This window comes from Hyla sarda, chromosome 1 (genome assembly GCF_029499605.1).
Source record: "Hyla sarda isolate aHylSar1 chromosome 1, aHylSar1.hap1, whole genome shotgun sequence".
NCBI lineage: Eukaryota > Metazoa > Chordata > Amphibia > Anura > Hylidae > Hyla > Hyla sarda.
In genome coordinates, this window is record NC_079189.1 from 176,030,041 (window position 1) to 176,042,721 (window position 12,681).

General features: G+C 41.5%; 1 protein-coding gene across 1 annotated transcript; it reads right to left on the reverse strand.

The window, feature by feature from the left end:
• Positions 1-6,574: 6,574 nt before the first annotated feature.
• Positions 6,575-10,583, reverse strand: LOC130361438 (protein spinster homolog 1-like). The gene is made up of 2 exons (XM_056564423.1): positions 10,340-10,583; positions 6,575-8,191 (listed from the first exon to the last, which is right to left on the reverse strand). Exon 2 carries the CDS (start codon positions 8,164-8,166, stop codon positions 6,652-6,654), a length of 1,515 nt encoding a protein of 504 aa, XP_056420398.1. The 5' UTR covers positions 8,167-8,191; positions 10,340-10,583; the 3' UTR covers positions 6,575-6,651.
• Between the last annotated feature and the right edge of the window lie 2,098 nt (positions 10,584-12,681).

The following is a 12,681-nucleotide window of genomic DNA, read 5'->3' on the forward strand; positions in this document are numbered from 1 at the left end:
GTCGTTTTGGAATAGCTAGAGGCCCCCTGGTTGGGATACACTGATCTATCTATCTATCTCATATCTATCTATCTATCTATCTCATATCTATTATCTATCTATCTATATATCATCTATCTATCTATCTACAAAACTAAAGATCCAGCAGCACTCCCAGATGAGGTGCAAAAACAAAGTGTTTTATTCCCCCATGTATGTGTGACGTTTTAAAGCATCCCGCCATCTTCATCATACGTACAGTTGTACATTCTGTAGTCTCTGTGACATCACTGTGCTTCATAATAAAGTGTGACATCACTGTGCTTCATAATAAACTTTGACATCACTGTGCTTCATAATAAACTGTGACATCACTGTGCTTCATAATAAACTGTGACATCACTGTGCTTCATAATAAACTGTGACATCACTGTGCTTCATAATAAACTGTGACATCACTGTGCTTCATAATAAACTGTGACATCACTGTGCTTCATAATAAACTGTGACATCACTGTGCTTCATAATAAACTGTGACATCACTGTGCTTCATAATAAACTGTGACATCACTGTGCTTCATAATAAACTGTGACATCACTGTGCTTCATAATAAACTGTGACATCACTGTGCTTCATAATTAACTGTGACAACACCGTGTTTCATAATAAACTGTGACATCACCGTGCTTCATAATAAACTGTGACATCACTGTGCTTCATAATAAACTGTGACATCACTGTGCTTCATAATAAACTGTGACCTCACTGTGCTTCATAATAAACTGTGACATCACTGTGCTTCATAATAAACTGTGACATCACTGTGCTTCATAATAAACTGTGACATCACTGTGCTTCATAATAAACTGTGACATCACCGTGCTTCATAATAAACTGTGACATCACCGTGCTTCATAATAAACTGTGACATCACCGTGCTTCATAATAAACTGTCACATCACTGTGCTTCATAATAAACTGTCACATCACTGTGCTTCATAATAAACTGACATCACTGTGCTTCATAATAAACTGTGACATCACTGTGCTTCATAATAAACTGACATCACTGTGCTTCATAATAAACTGTGACATCACTGTGCTTCATAATAAACGCTCACATCACTGTGCTTCATAACAAACTGTCACATCACTGTGCTTCATAACAAACTGACATCACTGTGCTTCATAATAAACTGTGACATCACTGTGCTTCATAATAAACTGTGACATCACTGTGCTTCATAATAAACTGTGACATCACTGTGCTTCATAATAAACTGTGACATCACTGTGCTTCATAATAAACTGTGACATCACTGTGCTTCATAATAAACTGTGACATCACTGTGCTTCATAATAAACTGTGACATCACTGTGCTTCATAATAAACTGTGACATCACTGTGCTTCATAATAAACTGACATCACTGTGCTTCATAATAAACTGTGACATCACTGTGCTTCAAAATAAACTGTGACATCACTGTGCTTCATAATAAACTGTGACATCACTGTGCTTCATAATAAACTGTGACATCACTGTGCTTCATAATAAACTGTGACATCACTGTGCTTCATAAACTGTGACATCACTGTGCTTCATAATAAACTGTGACATCACTGTGCTTCATAATAAACTGTGACATCACTGTGCTTCATAATAAACTGTGACATCGCTGTGCTTCATAATAAACTGTGACATCGCTGTGCTTCATAATAAACTGTGACATCACTGTGCTTCATAATAAACTGTGACTTCACTGTGCTTCATAATAAACTGTGACATCACTGTGCTTCATCCTGTAATTTGATGTCACTGTGTATAACAACCCTGTAGTGACATCACAATTTATTCTACTTGAATGCTGACTTCACTGTGTATATTTTCCCGATACAATGACATCACTGTATAGTTACCCTCTACTGAGACAACACTGCGTTTATTAACCCTGTCGTGGCAAAACTGTTTATTGTCCCTGTACAGAGACATTACTGTTTATATTAACTCTGAACTGTGATGTCACTGTGCATATTTACCCTGTATTGTCACTCGCAGTGCAAGATAAATATGTACAGTGACATTAGGGTATACAGGCTTTATATATACAGTGATGTCACAGTGCAGTGTAAGTATCAACAGTGATGTTGCAGTATAGAGATAACACACAGTGATGTTATAGTTCAGAGATAATATACACAGTGATGTCACAGTACAGGGATAATACACACAGTGATGTCACAGTACAGGGATAATACACACAGTGTTGTTACAGTACAGGGATAATATACACAGTGATGTCACAGTACAGGGATAATATACATAGTGATGTCACAGTACAGGGATAATACACAGTGATGTCACAGTACAGGAATAATACACAGTGATGTCACAGTACAGGGATAATACACACAGTGTTGTTACAGTACAGGGATAATATACACAGTGATGTCACAGTACAGGGATAATATACATAGTGATGTCACAGTACAGGGATAATACACAGTGATGTCACAGTACAGGGATAATACACAGTGATGTCACAGTACAGGGATAATACACACAGTGATGTCACAGTACAGAGATAATACACAAAGTGATGTCACAGTACAGGGATAATACACAGTGATGTCACAGTACAGAGATAATACACACAGTGATGTCACAGTACAGGGAGGGATAATATACACAGTGATGTCATAGTACAGGGATAATACACAGTGACGTCACAGTACAGGGATAATACACAGTGATGTCACAGTACAGGGATAATACACAGTGATGTGACAGTACAGAGATAATACACACAGTGATGTCACAGTACAGGAATAATACACAGTGATGTCACAGTACAGGAATAATACACAGTGCTGTCACAGTACAGGAATAATACACAGTGATGTCACAGTATAGGGATAATATACAGAGTGATGTCACAGTACAGGAATAATACACAGTGATGTCACAGTACAGGGATAATACACACAGTGATGTCACAGTACAGAGATAATACACACAGTGATGTCACAGTACAGGGATAATACACACAGTGAGGTCACAGTACAGGGATAATACACACAGTGATGTCACAGTACAGGGATAATATACACAGTGATGTCACAGTACAGGGATAATACACACAGTGATGTCACAGTACAGGGATAATATACACAGTGATGTCACAGTACAGGGATAATACACACAGTGATGTCACAGTACAGGGATAATATACACAGTGATGTCACAGTACAGAGATAATATACACAGTGATGTCACAGTACAGGGATAATACACAGTGATGTCACAGTACAGGCATAATACACAGTGATGTCACAGTACAGGGATAATACACAGTGATGTCACAGTACAGGGATAATACACAGTGATGTCACAGTACAGGGATAATACACAGTGATGTCACAGTACAGGGATAATACACACAGTGATGTCACAGTACAGAGATAATACACACAGTGATGTCACAGTACAGGGATAATACACACAGTGATGTCACAGTACAGGGATAATACACACAGTGATGTCACAGTACAGGGATAATATACACAGTGATGTCACAGTACAGGGAAAATACACACAGTGATGTCACAGTACAGGGATAATATACACAGTGATGTCACAGTACAGGGATAATACACACAGTGATGTCAGAGTACAGGGATAATATACACAGTGATGTCACAGTACAGGGATAATATACACAGTGATGTCACAGTACAGGGATAATACACAGTGATGTCACATTACAGGCATAATACACAGTGATGTCACAGTACAGGGATAATACACAGTGATGTCACAGTACAGGGATAATATACACAGTGATGTCACAGTACAGGGATAATACACAGTGATGTCACAGTACAGGGATAATACACACAGTGATGTCACAGTACAGGGATAATACACACAGTGATGTCACAGTACAGAGATAATACACACAGTGATGTCACAGTACAGAGATAATACACACAGTGATGTCACAGTACAGGGATAATACACAGTGATGTCACAGTACAGAGATAATACACACAGCGATGTCACAGTACAGGGATAATACACAGTGATGTCACAGTACAGAGATAATACACACAGTGATGTTACAGTATAGGGAGGGATAATATACACAGTGATGTCATAGTACAGGGATAATACACAGTGACGTCACAGTACAGGGATAATACACAGTGACGTCAAAGTACAGGTATAATACACAGTTATGTCACAGTACAGAGATAATACACACAGTGATGTCACAGTACAGGAATAATACACAGTGATGTCACAGTACAGGAATAATACACAGTGATGTCACAGTACAGGAATAATACACAGTGATGTAACAGTACAGGAATAATACACAGTGATGTCACAGTACAGGGATAATATACAGAGTGATGTCACAGTACAGGGATAATATACAGAGTGATGTCACAGTACTGGGATAATACACAGTGATGTCACAGTACAGAGATAATACACAGTGATGTCACAGTACAGGAATAATACACAGTGATGTCACAGTACAGGGATAATACACACAGTGATGTCACAGTACAGTGATAATATACACAGTGATGTCACAGTACAGGGATAACATACAGAGTGATGTCACAGTGCAGGGATAATACACAGTGATGTCACATTACAGGGATAATACACACAGTGACGTCACAGTACACGGACAATACACAGTGATGTCACAGTACAGAGATAATACACAGTGATGTCACAGTACAGGGATAATACACAGTGATGTCACAGTACAGGGATAATACACAGTGATGTCACAGTACAGAGATAATACACAGTGATGTCACAGTACAGGGATAATACACAGTGATGTCACAGTACAGAGATAATACACACAGTGATGTCACAGTACAGGGATAATACACAGAGTGATGGCACAGTACAGAGATAATACACAGTGACCTCACAGTACAGGGATAATACACAGTGATGTCACAGTACAGAGATAATACACAGTGATGTCACAGTACAGGGATAATACACAGTGATGTCACAGTACAGGGATAATACACACAGTGATGTCACAGTACAGGGATAATACACAGAGTGATGGCACAGTACAGAGATAATACACAGTGACGTCACAGTACAGGGATAATACACAGTGATGGCACAGTACAGAGTTAATACACAGTGATGTCACATTACAGGGATAATACACAGAGTGATGGAACAGTACAGAGATGATACACAGTGATGTCACAGTACAGGGATAATACACAGTGATGTCACAGTATAACCATCTCACAGCCGGACCACCATGTCATTTCAGGAGAAAATAAAGCAGGGCCTCATGTTCAAGTTTCGCCTAAGGCCTCACAAAGTCTAGAGCCGCCTCTGGTCGACCCTACCATGGGACCCGGTGGGACCATAAGTCCCAGGTGGCACTTTTCAGGGGCGGCATTTTGCTGCCCCCTTTTTTTTTGTGCCTAGTAGGTTCATGGTAGGGTTGGCGCCGCCGCTGCTCACTGTTGTAAAGCAGCTGCGGGGTATAATAGCACAGCGGGCACTTTAGACAGTGAGTCTGCCTCCGGCCGACCGGGGTCTGACGAGGGACGTCGCACAAGTGACGTACTTCTGCAGACCCGCTCAGGAGGACGTCAGTGACGTCACTCGTCAGGCCGCTGCCGGAGAGGAGAAGCGCTGTGCAGGGCAGGTAAGTGTGTCTCTGTGTGTGTCTGTGTCTGTCTGTGTGTTTGGGGGGGCTATGGCTACCTAATGTGAGGAATCTATGCTACCTAATGTGGGGAAACTATGTTACCTAATGTGGGGAATCTGTGCTACCTAATGTGGGGAAACTATGCTACCTAATGTGGGGAAGCTATGCTACCTAATGTGGGAAAACTATGTTACCTAATGTGGGGAATCTGTGCTACCTAATGTGGGCAAACTATGCTACCTACTGTGGGGAAACTATGTTACCTAATGTGGGGAAACTATGTTACCTGATGTGGGGAATCTGTGCTACCTAATGTGGGGAAACTATGCTACCTAATGTGGGGAAGCTATGTTACCTAATGTGGGGAATCTGTGCTACCTAATGTGGGGAAACTATGCTACCTAATGTGGGGAAACTATGTTACCTAATGTGGGGAATCTGTGCTACCTATTGTGGGGAAACTATGCTACCTAATGTGGGGAAACTATGCTACCTAATGTGGGCAAACTATGCTACCTAATGTGGGGAAACTGCTACCTAATGTACGGAATATATGCTACCTAATGTGGGGAAACTATGCAACCTAATGTGAGGAAACTATGCTACCTAATGTGGGGAATCTATGCTACCTAATGTTGGGAATCTATGCTACCTAATGTGGGGGGCTTGAATGAGCTGCGGCATATGGGAGGCCTTAATAAATAATTAGAAACTTATACCGCAAGTGACATATGGGGGTCCACCTGAGTAAGTGACACATGGAGGGGGATGCTGAACAATTGATGTTTTTTTGGGGGGGGAGGGCACAGGCACATTCTTTGCACAAGGGCCCTCTGCTGTCTGTGTCCGCCCCTGCGTAGAGAATAAGGGGTAAAGTGGAACATAGAACAAATGCAGTTATTTTTTTTCTTAATTTTTTTTTAATGAAGTAAACGAGATAAAGGTAAGCATTGACTTTTCCTCAGTCTGAAGCGTGGTCCTCATCGGCAGGAAGCAGTGAGGAGGAGGAGGATGACGGAGGTTCTGATTCCATCTCTGCTTCTTTTTCGTCCCTCTCTATATATAGGGCCGTGGCCATGAAGAAGGCCCCTCCGATGACTGCCATTATGGTGCAGGTCATGAGGGCATACTCCAGGCTGCGGTATTTCAGAAGAGGGGATTTGGCATATCCTCGTTCGTAGGTGTCAGATATCAGGCCGATGAGGTACGGGCTGCCGGCGTCACCTAGGAGGTGATAGATTGTCATCTGCACGGCCAGGGCTGAAGATCTCCTCCACGGAGTTACTACTTTTAGTATAATGTCAGATATGAGGGTGAAATTTACTGACAGAAGCGTCTCTCCGATGAAGATGAAGATGTTGGTGGCAACGAGGCTGATGTTGCCAAAAGTCAATGCCAACAGAAGAAAAGGGGCGGAGAGCATCATCGCGCATCCACACACAAGCGGGTCCGCCCGTGGGTTGGATTTGCGATATCTTTTACTTATCTCCGTCCCTGCTACAACTCCCAGAATGCCGGAAACGACTGTAACCACACCAAATATTAGGATGTCGTGATAGTCACACGGTTCAGCGCGGCAAGGGTCCTTCTCTTGTAGGAGTGTTCGTGCGTGGGTCAGGTATGACGGACCCCATACACCTATGGCTCCCACTATGAAGGATACAGCCGTCGATCCCATGGTGGTTAACATGAAGCTTCGGTTTTTAAATAGTTTTTTCAGATCTGTCACCCATTTGGCAAACTTCTGGGATTTGTTGTTCTTCTTCCCGTTTGTAGTCGTTCTTGGAAGCTCTTTTGTGACCAAAATAATCAAAGCCACAGCTATGAGGCCCAGGCCAGGGGTGACCCGAAACGCCCAGTGCCAATCACCCCTTGCTGCATCAGTCACTTTGGGCCCGATGATGTATCCTAGTCCGCAGCCTACAGGTATGACGGAGTAAAACACGTTCAGCATGCGGGTCCGCTGGTCACTTGTAAAAAGGTCTGCAATGATGGAGGGGGCGATGGTGCAGAAAGTCGCCTCTCCGGCTCCAACCAGTCCACTCGTCAGCAGGAAGAGCAGGAAGTACCCGTCAGGGATGAATGACAGGGTAAGTGTCATGCTCAGCCAAACGATGACTCCTGCGCAAACAGTATATTTCTTATTACAGTGGTCGCCCAAATATCCGGCAATTGGTGCGACCAGCACGTAGCTTCCAATGAACAATGTATTCAATAAGCCGGACAGACTAGCATTGGTGTCATATGCTTTCTGTATATAAGGCAGCACCCCCGCCACGCTGGAGCGATTTGCATAGATGAGCAAATTAACAAAGGCGAGGATCACTACGGTGATGATGGAACGTGCAGTGGACATCACGCTTAGAGATGGCAGGTTCTGCCTCTCAGGGATATCGCCCTTTTCTACATCCACATCACGATGGTCCTCCATTGCTTCTTCCTCCTCCTTCAGCAATGGGTCTTGTGGAGAGGCCATGGTCACAGGTCAGAGCCTGAAAACACTAGAGAGAGAGAGATAAGTGAACACATTAGACAACATGTCATCATTCCTGTCATTATACAATAGATCCTTCATACAGAGCAGAAATGTCCAGCACAGAACCACAAGATAACACTAAGACCATCGCAGCCTCAGAAGAAGACGCTTCTCTATAAGTGTTTTATATGGAGATGTCTTCCCTGAGGTTACCAATGTCTGATAACCCTGAACCTGTCCGGTCCTAGTAATATCTGATAACCCTGAACCTGTCCGGTCCTAGTAATATCTGATAACCCTGAACCTGTCCGGTCCTAGTAATATCTGATAACCCTGAACCTGTCCGGTCCTAGTAATATCTAATAACCCTGCACCGGTCCGGTCCTAGTAATATCTGATAACCCTGCACCTGTCCGGTCATAGTAATATCTGATAACCCTGAACCTGTCCGGTCCTAGTAATATCTGATAACCCTGAACCTGTCCGGTCCTAGTAATATCTGATAACCCTGAACCTGTCCAGTCCTAGTAATATCTGATAACCCTGAACCTGTCCGGTCCTAGTAATATCTGATAACCCTGAACCTGTCCGGTCCTAGTAATATCTGATAACCCTGAACCTGTCCGGTCCTAGTAATATCTGATAACTCTGAACTTGTCCGGTCCTAGTAATATCTGATAACCCTGAACCTGTCCAGTCCTAGTAATATCTGATAACCCTAAACCTGTCCGGTCCTAGTAATATCTGAAAACCCTGAACCTGTCCAGTCCTAGTAATATCTGATAACCCTGAACCTGTCCGGTCCTAGTAATATCTGATAACCCTGAACCTGTCCGGTCCTAGTAATATCTGACAACCCTGAATCTGTCCGGTCCTAGTAATATCTGATAACCCTGAACCTGTTCGGTCCTAGTAATATCTGATAACCCTTAAAGTGTCCGGTCCTAGTAATATCTGAAAACCCTGAACCTGTCCAGTCCTAGTAATATCTGATAACCCTGAACCTGTCCGGTCCTAGTAATATCTGAAAACCCTGAACCTGTCCGGTCCTAGTAATATCTGATAACCCTAAACCTGTCCGGTCCTAGTAATATCTGATAACCCTGAACTTGTCCGGTCCTAGTAATATCTGACAACCCTGATTCTGTCCGGTCCTAGTAATATCTGATAACCCTGAACCTGTCCGGTCCTAGTAATATCTGATAACCCTGAACCTGTCCGGTCCTAGTAATTTCTGATAACCCTGAACCTGTCCGGTCCTAGTAATATCTGACAACCCTCAATCTGTCCGGTCCTAGTAATATCTGATAACCCTGAACCTGTTCGGTCCTAGTAATTTCTGATAACCCTGAACCTGTCCGGTCCTAGTAATATCTGACAACCCTTAATCTGTCCGGTCCTAGTAATATCTGATAACCCTGAAAGTGTCCGGTCCTAGTAATATCTGAAAACCCTGAACCTGTCCAGTCCTAGTAATATCTGATAACCCTGAACCTGTCCGGTCCTAGTAATATCTGATAAACCTGAACCTCTCCGGTCCTAGTAATATCTGATAACCCTGAACCTGTCCTAGTAATGGCGGATTATAAGGGCTTGGCTGTATGGTCACTGGGCCATGTGAACTTCATACTGTAGATACAATTGGGCTATCCTGCTATATACATTTACTAATAATGAACCTATCCCATCTCATTGGGATCTATCCGTACCCTATATGACTTTCTGCCACTAGTTGATTTGAAAATTTTCCCTTTCGGAGTACCCAGAGTATTTCTATTGTTAGTACACACAGAATTCTATTATATACTTATTATATTTCTGCCCTAATCTTTCTGTCATTCTTTTACTACACCACCAAATCTTTCTCATAGACTTATATCTTTTAGAACTTCATGAATTAGGACTCTTTTTCTTGGGGGCTTTTTTGGGCATAATTGCATTTTAGCAGTTTTGCAAGAAAAAGCTCTGGTCATGATACTATCTGTGCGTTTTATTATATTTAATGCCTAAGCCAAGTATTGTCACAATGCTATGAGGAATATAACTTTTGTTATTTCTTTTGGAAATTAATTTCTTTTTTTGCTAAAAAAAAAAAAAAAAGCAACAGCAATAAAAAAAAAACTGTCAAACAAAAAGCCCTGTGTATATATGAATAGAAGAGGCTGAGACTTACCTTGTGGTTCTCTCTTCAGACAAGGAACGGTCAAAATCTTGAATTCTCTATCGCAAATAGAAACTCTCTAAGAAACACTTTGCACCACAGGTTGTGAATGCAAAACACACTGAAGAGACTGCAGCCGGCGCGCACCTCCTTGTACAGCTTACGGTGACATCATCACAAGCATGTGTGACATCACAGGGTTCTAAACCATCTTCAGGTATGTGTATATCTGTATAGTAAATGTGAGTAGCCATATTAGTCCAGTAATACAGATTGTAATACCTTTTTTATTGGACTAACAGAATTTTGTAGAGACAAACTTTTGGGATTCCTCCCTGATAATTTATAAAGTCCTTTGATCATTAGTTCTTGACTATTGGACTTGATAAAGGGAGGAATCCTGAAAGCTTGTCTCTACAAAATTCTGTTAGTCCAATAAAAAAGATATTACAAGAGACTGCAACATATTTTTTGATTTGTGTGTGTGTATATATATATATATATATATATATATATATATATATATATAGTTCCAAGCGTGATTAGGTGCCTCCAGCTAGGGTCCGTGTCCAGGATCCTGCATACGTAGTTCCAAGGAAAATGCTGTGGCACTCAAGGTATGGTGAAAAAATGAAAAGTATTTATTCATCCCAAATGTGCAAACATGGTCTCACACCATCATTTTCAAGCCACAGGTGTCATCAGAGAGCACTTAGACAGAAAATAACAACCTTAACTTCAGAAGCTCATAAGTACTGAAAGGGTTAAGATTTTTTAATAGAAGTAATTTACAAATCTGTTTAACTTTCTGGAGCCAGTTGATATATATAAAAAAGTTTTTGCCTGGAATACCCCTTTAAGATTGAACCGATTATTATTGATATATGTCATGAATGCATCAACGGTCAGATGGTCGGACGACCAAATGATGACCACATCGTCTACATACCTTTCATACCATGCGAGGCATGTGGAAAATGGATTGGTGTCAGAAAAAATAAACTGCTCCTCCCACCAAAAAACAAAAAGGTTAGCCCGAGCTGGTGATGACTTTGCTCCCATTGAAGCACCCGTGCGCTGCAAATAAAAATTGTTACCAAACATAAAATAATTGTGTTTTAACACAAAATCTACCACCTCAATAATGTAATGTCTCAAATCCACAGAATATTTAGAAAATCTCATCAGTATATCCGAGATAGCTGATAATGCCAGGTTTTTCGGAATACTGGAATAGAGCGATTCAATGTCGCAAGTAAGCCACGACAGAGAATCATTAACATTTCTGCACAAATCATTACAGATGAAGAAACATCGGTCCTGTGGAAAGGACTGGGTTTCTCTCCTACACATCATTTTGATGTTTATCGGACAAGTTTGGATATAAATACATTTGTGAGAACTTTAACAGTTAAGAAACATTTTTATGTGGAAAATGCTGATGAACCATCGGACCCACCTCAACTTTCTATAAACCCTGATTTACCACTAATGCATACGTTAGGAGAACACAGTGCTTTTAGAGATCTCTGTCTCCTTGAAAATAGTGGGATATCAATTTGTGATGAAGTGAATATTGCACATACCTTCTCCACTAAAAACCAAAATTTTTACCCCATACAGACCAGACCAGCAATTTTTGATTGGTTGCAGGACCTTATCATGAAAGATTTGGTTAATCTACAATCAAAAGTAATGTCCAATACAATTTGTCCTAATTTGAATAAAAAGGAGGCTGCTGCCATAAAGAAATTAAAGAAAAACAAAAATTTGACGATCCGATCCGCCGATAAAGGCGGCTCGGTAGTATGTATGGACACGGGACTGTATATCAATTTAAATGAAAATCTACTATCTGATGATAAAACTTACCTTAAACTTTGTGGGGATCCCACTGAACCATTTATAAAAGAACTGTTGACTCTGTTGGAAGAGGGGAAAGCCAGATCTATTTTGACACAAAAAGAAGTGGATTATATTGTCGTGCCTGCTCCAATTATTCCTATCTTCCACTCGCTACCCAAGCTGCATAAGGACCGATTCCCGCCGCCGATGCGTCCGATCGTGGCGGGGATCGGATCCCTTAATGAGCACCTATGCGAGTGGTTGGACTCAGTACTGCAACCGCTGGTTATGCAATGCCCAAGTTATATCAAGGACACTAAGCACTTGCTAAAGATCATGGATGAATTCACATGGAGCGATTCTCTGTCGTGGCTTACTTGCGACATTGAATCGCTCTATTCCAGTATTCCGCAAAACCTGGCATTATCAGCTATCTCGGATATACTGATGAGATTTTCTAAATATTCTGTGGATTTGAGACATTACATTATTGAGGTGGTAGATTTTGT